The sequence below is a fragment of the Eurosta solidaginis genome, chromosome 1 (genome assembly GCF_040869045.1).
Source record: "Eurosta solidaginis isolate ZX-2024a chromosome 1, ASM4086904v1, whole genome shotgun sequence".
Lineage (NCBI taxonomy): Eukaryota > Metazoa > Arthropoda > Insecta > Diptera > Tephritidae > Eurosta > Eurosta solidaginis.
The window spans coordinates 260,845,615-260,865,696 of record NC_090319.1 but is presented as its reverse complement, the minus strand read 5'-3'; the positions used below and the strand labels follow the sequence as shown (position 1 = coordinate 260,865,696).

The 20,082-nt window shown below is 37.9% G+C and overlaps 2 protein-coding genes across 5 annotated transcripts; one reads left to right on the top strand and one right to left on the bottom strand.

Annotated features, from left to right (window-relative positions):
• Nucleotides 1-799: 799 nt before the first annotated feature.
• Nct (Nicastrin) lies at nt 800-9,788 on the top strand. Its single transcript, XM_067760618.1, has 8 exons — nt 800-971; nt 1,219-1,320; nt 1,393-2,112; nt 2,331-3,138; nt 3,199-3,413; nt 3,489-3,699; nt 9,151-9,236; nt 9,352-9,788. Exons 1-7 carry the CDS (start codon nt 902-904, stop codon nt 9,173-9,175), a joined length of 2,151 nt encoding a protein of 716 aa, XP_067616719.1. The 5' UTR covers nt 800-901; the 3' UTR covers nt 9,176-9,236; nt 9,352-9,788.
• A 3,610-nt stretch (nt 9,789-13,398) lies between these two features.
• HDAC11 (Histone deacetylase 11) lies at nt 13,399-19,805 on the bottom strand. Of its 4 annotated transcripts, none has more exons than XM_067760620.1 (6): nt 19,741-19,805; nt 18,597-18,961; nt 18,425-18,535; nt 17,894-18,360; nt 13,921-14,029; nt 13,399-13,844 (listed from the first exon to the last, which is right to left on the bottom strand). In XM_067760620.1, exons 2-6 carry the CDS (start codon nt 18,843-18,845, stop codon nt 13,689-13,691), a joined length of 1,092 nt encoding a protein of 363 aa, XP_067616721.1. In that variant the 5' UTR covers nt 18,846-18,961; nt 19,741-19,805; the 3' UTR covers nt 13,399-13,688. The 4 variants fall into 4 exon arrangements, with proteins under 4 accessions (XP_067616721.1, XP_067616722.1, XP_067616720.1 ...); XM_067760621.1 differs by having other exon boundaries at nt 18,597-18,859; nt 19,741-19,791; XM_067760619.1 differs by lacking the exon at nt 19,741-19,805 and adding an exon at nt 19,348-19,723.
• Nucleotides 19,806-20,082: the final 277 nt, after the last annotated feature.

Here is a 20,082-nt window from a genome sequence, read left to right as displayed (position 1 = left end):
ATTCACAATGCTCTGGATCATTGAGAGACTTTAGAAGCAAATGTCGTGATATTTTCGCACACATGAAATGTGATAGGCAGATGTCGCTGCTGGTTTTCATTTAACTTATACGGCGAAAGGCTAAGCAGCGACATCTACTTTAGAAAAAGTAGTTTTATTAAAGGCAGCGTAGCTAAACTAAAGACAAGTAATTAAGAAATTATCTGGCTCACAAATTGAACCACACTTCAAAAAGCAAAATTATTTATCTGGCTCAGGATCTTGCCACCGGTTGATGGCTATTGTGATGTTGTTGCAGCGATAAGGACACTCCCCGAAGACCTTGGAGTGTCGATGTTGATGGTCCTTTGCCGGATGCAGATCTGGTACGTTCGGTAAAAAGCACCATTAAGGCAACAGCTAGACCATCTCGGGAAATATTTAGTATGACCACATGACCTTTAAGGCCATACCGCCCTGCATTACGACGCCCCTCTCATTTACTTGCTTGCTTACGTTCGTGAAAGAGCGTGATCCTGCTCTTATTATTGCTGCCGAGGTCAAAACGAGGGGAATTCCTCTAGGTCGATTCGGAAGCATTTTGCACTCGACTGCTGTTCTGGACTTTTACCATAATCAAAACTAGGGCACTACTTTTGTACTAGTATTTATTTAGTGAATGAAGTAATTTTGAAGCAAATTTTAATGGCATATTTTCGCTATACGACAGCCCGTTGACGACGCCATTGTAGGAAGAACGTAAAAACTTACAATCGATTCCGTCTAATGCCGAATTCTACTACCACATCTCTAAGGAAAACATTCGCCAGCTGCCAACAACCTGCGTTGTTGTTGTTGCGTCAAAACTTTTTCTGCATTGCAACAAAAATTTTAGAATTTTATTACAAAACTCAACGCAAAAATGGATTCTCAATTAAAAAAGAGATCTCTAACATTTTTCACACATGGGCTGTTGTTGTGTACAGTGTTTGGTAAGACAGCAACACACCAAAAAACAAGCACATTCCGTTAAAGTTTATATGTAGAGTGTAGATTTTGTGCGGACCTTAAACAATTTCATTACCTTTATTAATTGCTATTATCCTACGTAGCTTCTTAATTTTTATTTTAACGCTTTTTTATTGTACTAAAAAGCTGCATTCCAATATTAAGTTATATCAGTGACCCATTCTAATATATATTTCTCATGGTTGTAACATCACCCACTCCATATCCTAGGTGTTACCAGAGGTGAAAGTACAAATGACAGAATGTTTACAAACGTACGGGGCTCAAATTGTGTGCGACTTCTTAATGGCACACATCAGCGTGGATGCTCATGTTAGTTACCTTCATTGAAATGCGAATATAGTCTGTATTAATATGCTGTATTCTCCATTTATTCCCTTAAAGCAAAACTATTCGGTTCCGCTGGTGCATTACATTTGATACGAATTGTGGAAGATTTTGAATTTATACTTCGAAACCCACCTGCGCCACCTTATGCACCCATTATACCACCACATCTTTTTACACGCGAAAATATACTGCGTTTGAAAAATGAAGGGCAACATAATATATCTGTTGTAGTGCTTATTAATCAGGTTGATAAGATGACACATTTCTCACATGAACTTGCCTGCCCAAATCAATATAGTGGCATATTGTTGCCTAATAGCACGGAAACTGCAACTTGTAATACACGCAATGCGGATTTATCATGGAATCCTTGGGGCACTGGTCTGATGCATGAAGATTTCCCATTTCCAATATATTATGTATCTGATAAAGAGGAAATCGATAAGCTGCTGGATTGCTTCAATAAATTCAACAATTTTGATTATGATAATCATGCGAAGCGTAGTTTGTGTGCTGTAGAAGTTAAAGCATTTATGACGGCAGCAGTCAATTCAGAAGTATGTTACCGTCGTTCAAAATATCCTTATAATTTATCAATAACAAGATACTGCGATCCGTTGGGAGATCATAATGTTTATGCAACACTTTATCCGCGAAATAAAACTGAAACAGGAGAAGCCTCAAGTTTAGATGATTCACGAAAAATCGATCCGAATGAAAAATTCATTTTAATAAGTTGTAGAATGGATACAACTTCAATGTTTGAATCGCTAGGTGAGTAAAAATTGTTACAAGTGAAGGTCCTGGATCTAAGAACATAATAAGGCGCCAGCTTAAGTTCTCAGCGAAAACTTATATAATGATGATGTACATAAAACTTAGTGAAGAACTAGTTTTACCACATAGTTGAAAAGTAAATTATTCCGATTTTGCCACTCATACATACATATATATTTATACATGATTATAAATTAATTATACTCTTTTTTAAGGTTTGGGCGCTAAAGATTCCCTAATTGGTTATGTAACACTGTTGAGTTTGGCAAATACCATAAAACAATATCTACCAAGCAACTATAACGATTTAACCAGAAAACTTAACTTAATTTTTGTTGTATTCAATGGAGAATCATTCGATTATATTGGCTCACAAAGCTTTGTCTATGATATGGAAAATTTAGATATTCCACCATTTCAAACAGAAACTACGCCAATTTCTTTTGAAAATATTGAACTAATGATTGATATTGGCACTTTAGACGAAACGTCGACAATAAATATACATACATTAAATGCAACAGAACGGGCGAAATCATTTACTACGCTCATTAATTTACAAAGTCGTAATTTTAATGTAGACTATCAATTAAGTGAAGGCATTAATTTACCGCCAACTTCAGCACAATCATTTCTACGTAAAATGCCTACATTCCCTGCTTTAATATTAAATGCGAAACCTACAAATAAATACTATCACTCCATCTATGATGATGCAAATAATGTAAATTTCACATATGGTAATTATACTAAACAAAACTACACAAGACTTATGGCAACAGAGGAGGCACTCAAATATTTTACGTCCAATTCAATACAAATAAAAATACGTAATGTATCCTCAAGTCTGGCTTTGGCTTTAACAAATATGTTGTATAGCGATGAGCGTGTTAATGGGATTTACGCAAGTCCTATTTTAATTGATGAGCTGCTATATTGTTTTTTGAAATCATCTGATTGTCGCTTGTTTAAAGATGAATCAGCAGTATCTAGTTTAGAGGCCTTAACAGATCCACCACCACGGCAAGTCTTAGAGCCAGATATTTCCTAAATTTTTATGAAAGCATTATCCGTTATTTGCAGATATGTAAGTGTTGAGGATGGTCTACAAGCGGCATCGGGTTGGACCTACCGTTTAATGGGGTTACTATTATCGTCTGTAAAGAATAATATTTCTAAACAAAACTGTGATGAAATGCCATCATTGCTTTGGATGAACGGACAAACAGGCGTTGGCGAATGTCGTCAGACTACACATTATTATAGTCATGCTTTAAGTCCCGCATTTTTAATAGAAAGTAAGTTTTCTTGTTAAAATTCTTCAATAAACTTTAAATATACATATTACTTTCTTAATACGTATTTAATTGTAGATTACGACTGGAAATCTGGGGAATACTCAACTTGGACTGAATCAACTTGGTCCCCATTTAGTACAAGAATATTCTTAAGACCGTCCAAAACTCATGAAGTAATGACACTATCCATTGGTATTGTTGTGCTAATAATTTCCTTTTGTTTGGTTTACATTATAAGTAGTCGTTCGGATGTACTCTTCGAAGGTGCAACGACAAGTTCCGATACGTAAGTAGTTTTAAACATAATTTTTATGTTTGAAATAGTTAATTTGGAATGTTTAAAACTCATATATGTATGTTCATATGTATATTCACAATGGTGCTGTAAATATTATTTGTGGATTTGTAAAATTAAAGTTTTTTTTTTCCTTTATACCAGAAAGAATGTTTGCGAAAACTCTTAGCCAATGAAAAGATGTTTCGTTAAACTTTTAAGGGAAGTTAGTTCACATTTGAACTCAGTATTACTAAATTTTGGAGGAATTTTCCATTGTAGTGCATTCACATACCCATTGCACTAGAAACGTATTAACTATAAACAACAGAGCCAGTGACCTAAGACACATGAGTTGGCGAGTTTTTTTTTATTTCTTTCTTTCTTACTAACATTGTATATCATCGTCACGCTGGCGCTGCTCAATAGAAATATTTCAGCAATGCATTCTTGTAAGCTGTTGCTCCCATTTTGATTCGACACATTTCAATTTACTTACAGCACATTGGAATAGATGCGAAGTTATGGAAAATCCTTTCGTGGGAACTACTTGTATAACTAGAATTAACATTTATAAAGTAAAAATAAATTTAAAAAAATACGCACAGCATTTTCATAGCTGGTTTTATATGCTCAACTTTAATTAAACTAAAGGATGCTGATGCATGTTCCCGTTATCTAAGGTTGAAGACATATAGAAAGTTGTGAACATTATTACTTATGGATATTGAAAAGTTGTTAGAGTGCTAGTAAATTTGAAGCTTGTAAAATATATAAAAAGACTTAGAAACCTAATAAATGCGCTTTTGGTGTTAAGTTCAAAAACACGTAGAAATAATTGGGTTGCACCTGTCGGGGCCGCATAATGTATTAAAACAATCCATCTAGATTATGTAATTTCATTATATTAAGGATGCAATCCCTAACAAGCTATTTTAGTTAAGGGACAGCTGCGAACACGAAAATAGCAAATTTGATCAATAATTTTCTTCTTAGTTAACTAGGGATATGCAAACGGTACTCAAAAACCTTTACGAAAAAATTGGAAATTTTAGATCTGCCTGTTTTTGTTGTTGTTGTATTAGCGATGAAGACATGAAGGTTTTGAGGAGTGTTGTCGATGTTGATGGTTATTTTCTGGATATAGATCCGGTACGTTCCTGTAACAAAGGATTATTAAGGTACTAGACCGACCATCTCGGGAACGACTTATATGACCATATTAAACCTTCTAGGCCATCCCGTCCACCATGTTGTTGTTGTTGTAGCAATGCTCGCCCCACCTAATAGCCGCGACCGATCACAAATTGTCAACAATATCCTCTAACGGGAGTCCAAGGAAACTTGCCGTTTCAACAGGGGTTGACCATAAGGAAAGGGGTGTTAGAGGCGTTGGTTCCACATTACAATTAAAGAAATGGTTGGTGTCATGTGGGGACACATTGCAAGCGGGGCATACATTTTGTATGTCGGGGTTGATTCTGGATAGGTAAGAGTTTAACCTGTTACAGTATCCAGGACGAAGTTGAGCAAAAGTGACACGCGTTTCCCTGGGGAGTATGCGTTCCTCTTCCGCGAGTTTTGGATAATTTTCTTTAAGTACTGGATTCACCGGGCAATTCCCTGCATAAAGGTGCGACGCCTGTTTATGGAGTTCACCAAGGACCTGCTTGTGTTTTTTCACTTCATACGGCTGGGTTCTCAGGTGCCGTATTTCCTCAAAATGCTTACCGAGATGACTCCTTAAGCCCCTAGGCGGTGCTGGTTCATCAATCAGATGTATGTTGGGATGCCCAGGTTTCTGGGTATTCGACAGGAACTTTTTGGTCAGTATCTCATTTTTCTCCCTGATGGGGAGTATTCTCGCCACATTATGCAGATGGTGTTCTGGGGACATAAGAAGACAGCCCGTGGCGATTATGAGAGCAGTATTTTGGCAGGCCTGTACTTTCTTCCAGTGGGTAATTTTTAGGCTTGGCGACCATATGGGTGACGCGTAGCACGTAATCGGCTGGCTAATTGCTTTGTATGTAGTCATGAGCGTTTCTTTATCTTTTCCCCAGTTACTTCCAGCGAGGGATTTGGGGATTTTGTTACGGCTCTGAATTCTCGGAACAATTGCGGCTGCGTGCTCACCAAAATGTAGATCCTGACCAAACGTCACACCCAAGATTTTGGTGTGTAGGACAGTCGGTAGCGTAGTGGCATCGACGTGGATGTTCAAAATGGTCGACATTTGGGACGTCCATGTTGTAAATAAGGTCGCGGAAGATTTAGTCGGTGATAGTGCCAGGTTTCGCGAGGCGAAAAAACTGGAGAGATCAGGGAGGTAGCCGTTTATTTTATTGCATAGCGCATCGATCTTTGGGCCTGGGCCTGTGGCCATTATTGTGCAGTCATCGGCGTAGGAAACGATTGTGACTCCTTCCGGTGGTGAAGGTAGCTTAGATATGTAGAAATTAAACAAACGTTGGGATAGGACACCACCCTGTGGCACCCCTTGTTTAATTCTCCTTGGTTTTGATGTTTCGTTTCTAACTTGCACCGATGTCTGCCGACCACCCAGATAATTTGCGGTCCACCTTTTAAGACATGGGGGAAGGGTATACCCTTCCAGGTCTTGCAGTAACGAGCCATGGTTGACCGTATCAAAAGCTTTTGATAGGTCTAGCGCTACGAGTACTGTTCTATGGTGGGGGTATTGATTTAAAACGCAATTTATCTGGGTGCTAATGGCATTTAGCGCGGTGGTAGTGCTATGCAGTTTTCTGAAGCCATGCTGATGGGGGGCTAGCTGCAAATTTGCTTGGAAATAAGGGAGCGAAATGGCTTCAAGCGTCTTTGCCACTGGCGATAGGAGAGATATCAGATTATACGACTCACCTATGTTAGCTGGTTTCCCAGGCTTTAGTAACGGGACCACCTTGGCCATTTTCCATTTCTCGGGTATGACAAAGGTGGAAAGAGACAGGTTGAAGACATGCCCTAAATATTTGAAGCCCTCTTTCCCTAGGCTTTTAAGCATCGGCATGGCTAAGCCGTCTGGGCCCACTTCTTTGGATGGTTTAGCACGACCAATGGCGTCCTCAACCTCTTTAGCGGTGATGGTGATTGGTGACGCGCTGAATTTGTGTTTATGTGCGTGTCTATTGGCTCTCCGTCTATCTTTGTCGACCGTAGGATGCATTATATATTGTCGGCAGAAAGCGCTCGCGCAGTTTTTCGCATCCGACAGCACTTTGTCGCCAAAGGCGATGGAAACTTTGTCTTTGTGCTTAGGCGGATTCGATAGCGACTTTACGGTGGACCAAAGTTTACCCACACCGGTAGAGAGGTTACAACCTCTTAGGTGCTCCTCCCATTTCGCCCGCTTGTGTTCATCCACAAGCAATCTGATTCGTTGGTTTATATCCCTTATTTGGGGGTCGCCTGGATCAAGCTGTCTTATAAGGTCAAGTTCTCTCGCTAAGTTCGCGGCCTCCGCCGGGAAGTGGGGCCGGATTTCGGGAATTCTCCCGGCGGAAATGAAACGTGCCGAGGCGGATTCAATGACCTTACGGAAGGCACGCTCCCCTTGGCGGGCATCAGTCGGGATAGGGAGGGCAGCAAAGCGGTTGTCTGTAAAAGATTTATATTCTTCCCACTTTCCTTTTTTGAAGTTTATGAAAGTACGTTTTTCAGTGACTGTGAAGTCGGCGGTACGCTCGAGCGAAATAAGTATGGCAGATGGTCGGATGCCAATGTTACCATCGGCTGCCAGTTGACGCAGTTTACGAGTTCTGGGCTCACGATTGGGATATCTGGCGAGCTGTGACAGCTTCCTACCACACGTGTGGGGGCGTCTCCTTTTATTGTGCAGAACGTCGTTTCTTCTATTTGATCCGCCAACATCTCACCCCTACTGTCCGCCCACAAGTTTGAATGCCATAGATCATGATGGGCATTGAAATCGCCTAAGATAATGCGATTGTTGCCAGTGAGTAAGGCCCTGATATTAGGGCGGTATCCACTGGGGCAACAGGTGACAGGAGGGATGTAGATGTTGATGATTTCTAGGTTTGCATCGCCTGACCGGACAGATAGGCCTTGACGTTCTAAGACATTGTCCCTGCGGTCGATGCCAGGATCAAATATATAATATTGCATAGAGTGGTGTATGATAAACGCGAGGCCGCCTCCATTTCCGCTCTCGCGGTCTTTCCTGTGGACATTATACCCAGAGCAGGTCTGCAATGCAGATCTTGCTGTGAGTTTAGTCTCTTGAATCGCAGCAATACGGATGTTGTGCCGCTACATGAAATCGACTATCTCCGTAATCTTCCCAGTTAGTCCATTACAGTTTAACTGCAGAATTCTGAAGAGCATAAGGGGAGAAGTGACGGGTAGCCTGGGTTGTGGAAGGCCAGGATGCAATTTCTGTTGTGGCCCTGGGACTGGACGTCCTTGGGCAAGCATTGGGGTACCCGGATGATTTGGGTTTGCGACCTGGCAACATGGCGCGATGAAACCCGTCGGGAGGCTGCCGTCGCGGAGACCAGAACATCTAGGAAAGTGGCACCACCCAAGGCAGGAGCTGCATTGGGCGGATGTCGCAAACCTATATATTCTGTGATGGCAGACGGTGCAAACGGAGGTAGGTACTAAGAATCTGTTTCCCTGACCTGCACGATTGCTGCCGGAAAAGAGGGGTGGGGGGGGGGGGGGGAAGACGGGAGCAGGGGCTGATGGTCAGCATTGCTACCAACTCTACTACGAAGGTAGTAGTTATGAGTGGTATTAGCTGTTTGAGTTGTTGGCGCCGTGGGGCGCGAGCAGCAGCGGGTACTTGTTGTGGCTTGCTGAGCAGCGGGGCTGCTGGAAGGTAGTGGGGGCGCTTAGGCGTAGACTACGGGACGCCCTTGGGCGTGAACAGCAAGGAGCCACAAAAGATTTATAAAAGTTACGTGGACGTCGGGTTTTGGCATCAAGCCCAGAACTACCTGTCCGATGCAACCATCCCTTGCACGAGACACACTGAACAGAGTATGACCGTCCTAAAAAGATTCTTTTCCGGCAGATGCAGCAAAACCATTTCTCAGGACCGGGTTCAGGAGACGGACCCGGATTGGATTCGATGCCTTCCCGGAGTGAGAGAGTATGGAGCGGTCCTGCTGGGAGGATGACAATTTGTGGGAGGGACGAAACAAATTAAATGGGGTCACACTGAAAAGACAGTCCTTGGTCGGGACCCCGTCCACCATCTCCTGGTTCTATTTGGAGATTGATCTGCATAGTTTTAGTTATTTATTTATTCGTTGAATTTATTTCTTAAATTAACGAAAATAAATAAAACAAAATAATTGATAAAATTTGTTATCGCAGGTGTATATATAAACATTTTATTATTTTTAAAACTGGAATGCCAGCTCTTTAAATATATATATTTTGTCAACAAAAATTGTAATATTTGCTATATTTTTCTAGGTTGACAGCTCCAACTGCTTGTTAGTAATACATAAATTTCACAAAGCAATAACTGACGGGATCGTCTTTTTCTCTTTTACGTCCTGGTATGTATAATATAATATATACAATATATCACAAACGCTCTAAAAATGCAAACTACAAATATGCATTCATAATAACTTTAAAGTGTATTGTCTACTCATCAAAAATATTTGCAAGGTCATCATTATCATAATCATCATCACCGCATGCAACATAAAAGTCACCTATTCTCGGCATTAGAGCAACCCGGATCCGTTACAGTTGTACACTAGATAATATGTCATTATCATCAACATTGTCAACATTATACATAACAGAGCACTCGTTTATTGGTAATGGAAATTCGGAACAACTTAACACATGTATACATATATGCATGTAAAATACAACTATACTCAAGCTGCTGTACGGGTACATGTAGTAATACACTCAAAGACTGCTGCCAAGTTGTTACATTTTTAACAAAATATAAATGATTAATATAATATAATATCAATAAAACCATACTATTAAAGTAAGAAAATAAAACTATGTATACATAAAAAATAATCAATACCATAAGAAGTGGCGAATGATTTATTATTGTAAAATTTTAATAATATGTGACTAAGAAATACTTCTCTCCTTGTTTTAATCAAAATTTAATTCAAATTGCAATTAATCAATAGCACCTTTACTCATTCCATGGCATGTACATGTTGTTGTTGTTGTTGTAGCGATAAGGTTGCTCCCCGAAGGCTTTGGGGAGTGTTATCGATGTGATGGTCCTTTGCCGGATACAAATCCGGTACGCTCCGGTACCATAGCACCATTAAGGTGCTAGCCCGACCATCTCGGGAACGATTTATGTGGCCACATTAAACCTTCAGGCCATTCCCTCCCTCCCTACCCCCAAGTTCCATGAGGAGCTTGGGGTCGCCAGAGCCTCGTCTGTTAGTGAAACAGGATTCGCCGCGGATAGGTGAGGTTGACGATTGGGTTTGGAGAAGCTATATATTGCGCTGGCAACCTAAAAGGTTGCGCTACACAGCCCTCTTAATCTGGTATTTTAGTCGCCTCTTACGACAGGCATACCTACCGCGGGTATATTCTAATCCCCTAACCCGCTGGGGTATGGCATGTACATTGCACTCATACATTGTACATTGTAAACGTATATTTTGTAAGCACCATCACTTACACTCACAGACACTCAATTACAAATAAACAACTGAAAACAATTAAAAAAAAAAAGACAAGAATTATATTCCATTTCATAACTAATGAATTTTGTATTCAAACTGTTTTGCAGAATTTCGTATAGTGCATTATAGATAGGCCAACTTTTGCATGCACATCGTTAGATAGAATGTGGGGACAAGTTAAATACCGTGTACTAAAGTGTAGATTTTCCTATTTTGCAAATGTATGTAATGTAAGCAATTATGTTAACTGATAAGAAACAAATATAAATATAAACAATTTTACGTGTAAAATGTAGTTCTAATTTGTAAAAATATTAGCCTTTTTTCGCTAAGCTACATACGCGTCTTGTGTGACTAAATAACCAATTTTTACATCTTATAAGATAAGGCCTTAAATAGTCAATATAAGTAGATGAAGAAGAAACAAAATAAGAGGATGGTTTTCTGAACATTAATCTTCTTTCGACAGTATATGCACTAGCATAACCACAAAATAATATAAAATAAAAATTAAACCCAAAAGGCTACTCGCTTTCGAGACCTCCAAAGTGTAGCTATGTGGCGTTCGAGCAGGAACATGCTCCCTGAAGGTCGTATTGTAGTAGAATGAAATAATTATCAAGCTAAAACCAACATTTTTTAAAGCTCATTACTAAGGTTAAGTGGTTTCCCAATTAAATATTTTGGTTAACTTTCCCCAAAATTTATTGCGAGACAAGAATTTTTGTTTCATTAGCCAACATTGGGCTTTTATAGCAATTCAAAAATTAGCATGAACAATGGATGCTTTCAGCAAACACAACTGTTGATAAATCGTTAATAAATTTCTGAACGCACAGTTGAGTATTTTTGATCCACTCAACGCTTTGGTGCTTACGTCGAATTACTGAGCATACATTTTTTCGCTGCGTTCATTCAACGTGTTTATTCGGCTGTCTGAGAGCTCTTAGACACTCTTAAGTGTTTATGAATATAACTTCTACTCGCTCATTAAATCTTATGCATATGGCGCCCGAGCAGCTGTATTGCCGCAGAATTAATATTTCTCGCACCTAATACCAACCTATTTCAAAATTCATTACCGATGTGAAATTCTTTCTTCTTTTTATAAGCGACTCAACCTCGCCATTACAATGTCCCAACAGCAAGACAAAATACATAACGCAAACGAAATCAAAATAACTTTTTTCAAGTGATGCATGTTTGACTTTGGCTTGGCCGTCTCCACACATAAGTGTTACAGGCATCGTTTTATAAATAAATTAGATTTGTATTTCGATTTTATGTATGCATATATCGACGTGCCACACGAAAACTAAGGAGCCTCATTCTCAACTGCGAAAAGAACGTTCGTTTCGCCTCAGAGACGAATTTTTAGTGCATTTACACTGTGTTAAACGATGGCAACACCAGAAAAGGTCGAACGAAAATGATAGAGAATACCATTGCTAAACGAAATCGTTTGGAGGCGAATCGTTCATCTGAGCTATCGTGCGAAAAACATAATGAACACACACTTACAATAACACTTACAAAAATTTTTTAAATAAATTTGTTTGGAAGAACTTTTAAAAGTGCTAGTTTTCGTCTTGCACGTCGATATGTAAGTACATACTTAAAAAAAAAATTAATTATTTTTAAATACTTTACATTTCGTTATGTTTGAATTTGTTTATGATATGTTATGTAATGTATTTATTACTTAAGTATCAAGAGAGTGAATGAAAAGTAATTGGATTTGCAAAGACAGGCATTTTTCACTATTTATCAATGAATTTCAAATGTATCTGAAATCAATTGTAAAATTTAGCAAAATTATTAAAGTTATTCCTTGATTCTAGAAAGCGCATAATAAACGGGAACAAATTAAAAACACGCCACTAGACATACAAAAATTAAAAATTGTAGAAATCATTTCAGAGACGTATTTTACCGCTTTTGTGCAAACCTTTCTGTGTTTCCTATGCTCTCTAGCGTCAGAGAATTGCGCCATTGAATACAGACATTAAAAAAAGTACAAAATAAGGCCAAAATATATAAATTATATAAAACCAATTTATCTTGTTCTCGTTGTTATGGCATACATAAACTAACAGAAACTTGTTTCTTGACCCATAAGGCTGGGAGTAAAAAAGTAGGAACACAAATTATTTACAAGCTTTCAATCATTCTCTTCTCTTTTATTTTCATTAGATTACAAAAAAATTAATGATTGTATAATAAAAACCATTAAGTTTTCATGAATCTTAAACTTTTCCCAAAATTCTTTTTCACACTTGTTTCCTTATAACCAGTATAATATAAAGGAATTTTCAAAAATGTGTTTTCGATTTCTTTCCATGTAACGAAAAGTATGCGAAGCAATTTCGAAAATATTCGCAAATTCCTGAAGTTTTCAAAAATCTTGTAAAAACTACTATCCAAAGCATTTTTGAAAAATTTGTAAACTTGAGAAGCTTTCACACGTAAATGAATTGATTTTTCAAATTTTTTCGAAATTGGCTTACATATTTTTCGTTATACAATACATTAAAGCCCGGATAAGTAAAAACTGATAAAGTTTGCAAAAAATGTTTGCTGTTATTATTTAACTCGCCCTTGTATATAAACAGCTCGTGTCACGATGTAAGTGTGCGGTGTTCTCTACCGAAAAATAAAGAAAGCAAGACTGTTGTTGTTGTAGCGATAAAGACACTCCCCGAAGGCCTTTCGTAGTGTTATCGATGTTGGTCCTTTACCGGATGCAGAGCCGGTACGTTCCGGTATCAAGCCCGACCATCTCTGGAACGATTTGTTATGACCACATGCGAACTTCTAGGCCATACTATTGCGCTGGCAACCCCTTGAAAGGGTTGCGCTGCACAACCCCCTGAATCGATTTTATATTTTAGTCGCCTCTTACGACAGACATACCTACCGCGGGTATTTTCCTACCCTCTAACCCGCTGGGGGTGGGGGAGGGAATCGAAATCGACGACTATTATCAACATAAGAAAAGTCCTTAAAAAAATTTTTATTTTATAAATGTGTAATAATTTATTTCATCGAATGCCAATATCAGTAAGTCATCACTTTAGCTACAATCAGTTGCAACTATATATTCAAACATATATCTATGCCGACATATATAAAGAGTGCATGGACATATATGAAATTTGAATAAATCACATTTAAATAAATTTTGTATTACATTTGGTTACTAGATGAATATAACCTTTAATCAAATACCTACACGTGTTTCTTTAATTTTCTGCTATTAAAAAAAGCTTGGAGCTTTTGTTACCACCTATCATTTTGACATAAAAATATCTTTTTTTTTTTAAATATCATTTAGCTGGTAAGTAGACCTTTAGCTTTTAGATTAACAATAGATTCAGCTATAACTTTCGCCGATGATTTCAAATAGCCTCCGCTAAGTAGCATTACGATAGGTATACGTTGTTCGCGACAAGTGGCAAAAACAATTTGATCACGTTCCATAATGCCCTGAAGGAAATAAAAGAGATGAAATAATTAATATTGATTAGGTAGTAAGTACATACAATTATTTATAAGAACATACCTCAGGTGTGATAGACAACCGGCCCAGTGGATCACCTATCAGAATATCTGTGCCAGCATTGTATACAAGAAAATCTGGACGAAACTCATTCAAGGAATAGTTCAATGACCTGTTTGCATAATGGTAATAGTTAATATACATAAACAAGTGTTTATATTTGGAAAAGAAGAGAAACTATAATAATAAAAAAAAATATGCAAAAAATGTTGCTTATGTGGAATCCAGTTGCGTTATAGTGGAAATAAGTTCTTTGCAACGTCTTGAACTTAAAGAGAGCTTTGACAACACAGCCCACAAAAGTGTTTTGCGACTTATAGGAATATCAATCTTAGTAAGATAGTCATCTTTCTGCTATCCAACCTAAATTCCCTAAGTGAAATAAATGCTAGTATCTTTATTTATTTATTTACTTATTTATGTCTAAAAAATACAGCAGACACTTAAGATTAAAGTATATAAAACGATAGTTAAAGATTGCTTAAAAAAAAGTTTTTAATTTTAAATGAATTACCGATTTAGAATAGGTTAAAACTCAATCTAAAAAAATTGAGAAACAGTTATATTCAGACAGACAGCGTTCTGCACAATGGGGCATTGGAACCATAAACTGTTCTGTTAACTCCAACACGAAAAACATCAGAATTTCGTAAGTTTCACGGCACATTAAAGTTAATAAGCTGAAGCATAGAAATTGTCCTTCTTGTCAAATTGTCAATCTTGCCAGACACAAGGTCAACTATAAAAGGTATTGACAAGAGCGATCTTCTATCAGATAAAGATAATAAACCAATTAATCTGCAACGAGCAACGTACGACGGAATCGGGTCCGAAAAATTTAGAGAGCGTAATGCAAAACGAATAAAGCACTTCTGAACCCTCTGCTTATTCCAGCTTGGAACGAACAAAGGCAGAATACAAAGTCTTGAAAGTATATGGATCTGAAAAGTTAGAAGAACCAGTGGCGCCTGAGAAAGGCCAGTGTTCCGAGGGAACTAGAAATTATATAATTTAAATGCGTATTGAAACTAATTCTACTATCAAAGTACGCTCCTAGATCCTTAATTTCACTAACCTCTATTAGGCATGAGTCCGCTAATAATAGCACGTCTCCAACGGTGTAATCATCTTCGAATAAGACACTTTGTGGCATTTAATTATATTAAGAGAGAGTCTGTTCACAACACAATAATCAAAAAAGTTATTAAGCTCCCCTTGGAGCACTAAAGAATCATGTGATCCACTTATCACGGAGTAAATTTTAAGATCATCTGCATATAAAAGATATTTAGACGTTTTGAAACAAGAAGAGATATCATTTAGGAATAAGATGGATAATAAAGACCCTAAGATGCTACCTTGTGGTACACCAGATTTAGCACAGAATTGCTCTGAGAACACACCGTCTATAGCAACCGTGCAACTTCTGCAATGCAGGTAAGACTTGAGCCACTTAAGGAAACTAGAAAGATTGAGTGTTTCAATGAGAATACTATGAGAAATTTTTTCGAATGCCTTGGAAAAATCAGTATAAATCGTGTCAATTTGATGGCCATTCCGAAAGCATGAATGGCAATCCTCGGCAAAGACCGACAGATTGGAAACAGTTGACCTCGCAGGTACGAATCCGTGTTGGTTTGGACAAATAAGATGCTTCACTTGAAAATAAAGTTTCTCTTTCACGATGCATTCAAACAGTTTAGCAACAGATGATAATTTAGAAATAGGTCTGTAGTTCGAGATATCACTCTTATTGCCACTCTTAAAGATAGGGGTGATAGAAGTGGTTTTCCAATCATCAATGAACACTTCAGAAGATAAAGAAAGGTTAAAAATATACGTGAGAGGCCTCACAAGCGAGGTGCAATTCTTCAAGAATTTCATGGAAAGCCCGTCAACATCCGTCTGAGAGGAATCCTTGACGGAATTCAATCCTTCGATAACGTCATTTTCTGATAATGCCACGGACCCAAAGTTAATAGAGACAGAGGATAAGTCTATTAAACTAAGACGTAAAGCGGAACGTTCGTTGTCCGTTAACTCCCCTTCTGACACAAAGTTTGAAGAGAAAAATTTTGCAAATAAATTAGTGGCCTCATTAATTGAATATGCTGTGGCATCGTTATAAAAAACAGTTTTAGGAATGCTGGAGCCATTTTTTTTAGACTATATACATACGTCCGGAGGCTTTTGGGACTATTCTTAATATTGTTTTCAAAGTTGGATATATAATTCGAGTAAAGTAACTTATTCAAATCACTAAATTTTTTATTATAAGAAACATACAACTCAAAGTAGTTGGATCTTTCCGTATTTTTATATTTCTTGAAAAACTTATTTCTAAAATTTTTAAAATGTTTAAGTTCAGAAGAATACCATGGAAACTTGTAAATTTTGCAATTAAAAGTAGGGACCAATTTATTACAGAGCGAAGCCAGAGAGCTCTTAAAAATGTTAAAACAGGCTGCAACTTCGTTATTTTTAAAAGAGGACTCCCAGTTAACCTTACTCAACTCAACATCCAAAGCATTCAAATCGCAACGATTAAAATTAAAAGACGCTTTAGCCAAAGCAGGGGAAGTTTTAAAGAACTCTAAGAATTCAACTTCTAACATCAACGGATTATGATGCAGATTGGAATGGGATATAAAAGTTGCTGCCTGTGACAACTTAAAGTTCAAATCATTACTTACAAAAATTAAATCGAGAAAACGATTTAAGCTGTTAGAAATACTATTAATTTGAGCTCAATACCACTAGTAACATTTACAGCAAACAGATAAGTATTATTCTCCAGATAACTCCAATTGACGGTGCCCAAATTAAAATCACCAAGTACACATAATTGATCATTGCCGATAACACATTGAAGAGCAAGAACATTGTCAACATGTGATTTATAAACGCATTCATCACTTGAAGAGGGAATGTATGAAACGCAGATGTAGAGATAACCACTAGGACCACACAGCCGGACACAAAGTTGGTCGATACGGGAATCCATATCTTGTAAGTCACAAATCGAAGCACGCAAATTGCAACGAGCTGCCACCAGTACACAACCCCCTCTGCCACAGCCAGTCTTAACAGGATCTCTGTCTTTGCGGAGAACGTCAAAAAGACTCAAATTAAAATATTCGGCATCAAAGAAATTCGAATTCAGCCATGTTTCAGTTAAAACAAACACATCATATTCCAAAAGAGAGCTAAGCATGCACACAATGCTAGTTTTACTTTTTGAGACCAGATGTGTTTGGATAAAAAATTTTGATTTTCTTAGCAATACCTGAACCAGTTAGGTCCGGAGTGGCTGATTCCCTCCTTTTTCAAAAAAACGAAATGGGCGAATTGAAACGTTCACCGGCCAAATCTCAGGTTTCATAAGCTTGTCATAATCAGCCTCAGCCATACCCAATTTGAAATTAACACATCTGAGAGAATGCAAATTTGTTTCTTTTTTTATCAATTTATGGCAGCTAATCTTAGATGGAATGTTGCTGGAAGTTGAATAATACACCAATGCAGCCGAATATGGTCTGGATATGGTAGCAGATTAAACTATTATTACATGTTTGACACAAAAGGCGGTTGATGTTTTTTAAGACACAGATGTTTTGAAACGAATGTCCGACACCCATTGCCAATTTTGGTTTGGACACAATTAATGGAATCAGTGGCTATATGCCCTCGTTCTGGAAACGCACTGTTCCAGATATCACAGTGCAAAAGTATTGTATGAACATAAAACTAGAACCTCAACGGTACAGCGTAGTGTTCGAAATTGTACACTGAAGATGGCACATCGCCGAAACCCAGTTTGTCTTAAAACCAAAACTGACAAGAAATGACGGCAAATCGGTTCTAAATAATATTGATAATCCTTTGGGGAAACTAATTTCACACCGTGTCCATTCCTTAAATGTTCCGGTACGTGCTTTTGTCGCCACATAAACAAAAAAAAACTACCAATACGCACCTTTTCAATTTCTTCAAATAAGTTTCATCCGCTGTACGTGGTCTCAATTCAACAGCACAACGTATAGCTAATTTAGCTTCATGATCACGTGGATATATTGCCGCATTGTACATATCCAATATGAAAACTTTTTCATTATCATAAAAATCACGCTCATGACCATTTCCTTGATGTGCATCTAAATCAACAATCATTACAGTTCCAATATTACGTTCTACCTCTAATGTCTTTGTTATCAATAATGTTATATCTGCGTAAGGACAAAAACCACCACCTTTATGTGCACAACAATGATGGAATCCTCCACCTAAATTAATAGACCAACCATGACGTAGAGCTAAGCTACCGGCTAATATGGAACCAGCTGTTTGAAAACGCATTGGACGCAGGTAGCCGCGCTGTACAAGTTTGTTGGGAACGAAGAGTAGTAATGGTATTTCCGATATTTTGGCTGAATTTAAGCTCCACTTTAAAGATGGCGAGTGGAGAAAAGTTTAGTATGCATTAAATAAATAGATATTACTTAGTTACCTTCAAGCTACGCAAATATTTCCGTGTATGTACTTTGCGGAGTTCAGCTTTTGTAATTTCGGTTGGTTCATAAAACCGTCCAGCAGCAACTATTTCGTTTTGCATTAATAACTAAAGTTATCTTTTTAGTTTATTGATTTTTAGCTTAATTTCGTTACAATAAACGACTTACTTTCATCACATGTGCACCTTTTGCAGCATCGAATGGATGTAGTTTTTCCATGCCACAAAATCGTACACCATATTTATCGGAGTAAACAATTGGGAGTTTAAATGTAACTTGTTCCTGTTCCGGCGCTTCTGATTTCCGTTTCACTTGCAATTGTTGATCTTGATGTTGGGCGGTTTCTTCCTTGCGCTTTACCCACACTACATCTTTCTGTTCATGCTCATGATGCACTTTCTCGGTGAAGCGCTTCATATTTTATTTATTCCCTCCATGTTTTTCATAAAAGCAAAATAAATATCTAATAAAACATCTGATGATTTGGCGACTTTGACAAATTGATTGAAGAAGAGTCAGGATTGCTATCATACCTTCGGTATGTATTACAATTATTACAAAATGAAATTTATTAGCCAAAGAGAACAGATATACAAGCGGGCGCACTGTAGAGTAGGGAACAGTTTATAAAACCCATCGTTCCGACAGCAATTCTGAAAGATCTCGATTAGGTTTTCACAGTCCATTTTGTATGAATCTATTCTCTTTGGTTCCATCTCTTAGAGACGCCATAATATGGTGCAGAGCTGTAAAAAGATTGAATCAATTGAGTGTGCATTCTCTCAGCATTCTTTTAAAAATTTGTGATTTTTTGGTTGCATATTATAAATCTCCATTCCTGAATGGCTTTAAATACTTTAACTCAAAGCTAAAGTTGAATGGTAAAATATAATTCAATATAGAGTGTGAATGTAAGAACCATTCCCAATGTTGTTGTTGTTGTTGTTGTAGCGATAAGGTTGCTCCCCGAAGGCTTTGGGGAGTGTTATCGATGTGATGGTCCTTTGCCGGATGCAGATCCGGTACGCTCCGGTACCACAGCACCATTAAGGTGCTAGCCCGACCATCTCGGGAACGATTTATGTGGCCACATTAAACCTTCAGACCATCCCCTCCCTCCCCACCCCCAAGATCCATGAGGAGCTTGGGGTCGCAAGAGCCTCGTCTGTTAGTGAAACAGGATTCGCCGCGGATAGGTGAGGTTGACAATTGGATTTGGAGAAGCTATATATTGCGCTGGCAACCTGAAGGGTTGCGCTACACACCCCTTGAATCTGGTATTTTAGTCGCCTCTTAAGACAGGCATACTTACCGCGGGTATATTCTGACCCCCTTACCCGCTGGGGTAACCATTCCCAATCTTTAATGAATGTAAACTTGAAATGAATGCAAAATTTTTTTTTCCATTTAGTACTAAATACTGTTTCCCCAAGGTTATTTTTTGTATACTTTCATTGCCATCAGATATGTTAAATTTAGGAGTTGGGTGCAAAAAAGGCGTAAAATTGGTCAATGGCAAAAATAGCCCCTTCTAATTATTCAAGTAGTTTAATATTTAAGAATTAATGAGCTTAATGCCGGCTTATAATAATTGAATATGAATTATTATGTTTGTTTAAGAGTAACTGAAAGAAAAAAGCATTTACTGGTATAT

What these genes read in the sequence shown, in the direction of transcription:
- Nct (XM_067760618.1), top strand. Translation starts at nt 902, where the DNA reads ATGGATTCTCAATTAAAAAAGAGATCTCTAACATTTTTCACACATGGG. An exon ending in ACATCAGCGTGGATGCTCAT is followed by an intron (nt 1,321 to 1,392) that starts GTTAGTTACCTT and finishes ATTCCCTTAAAG; the next exon opens with CAAAACTATTCGGTTCCGCT. An exon ending in TTAACAGATCCACCACCACG is followed by an intron (nt 3,139 to 3,198) that starts GCAAGTCTTAGA and finishes CGTTATTTGCAG; the next exon opens with ATATGTAAGTGTTGAGGATG.
- HDAC11 (XM_067760620.1), bottom strand. Translation starts at nt 18,845, where the DNA reads ATGAAGCGCTTCACCGAGAAAGTGCATCATGAGCATGAACAGAAAGAT. An exon ending in TATTTGAAGAAATTGAAAAG is followed by an intron (nt 14,030 to 17,893) that starts GTGCGTATTGGT and finishes TTATGCAAACAG; the next exon opens with GTCATTGAACTATTCCTTGA. An exon ending in GGTTGTCTATCACACCTGAG is followed by an intron (nt 13,845 to 13,920) that starts GTATGTTCTTAT and finishes TATTTCCTTCAG; the next exon opens with GGCATTATGGAACGTGATCA.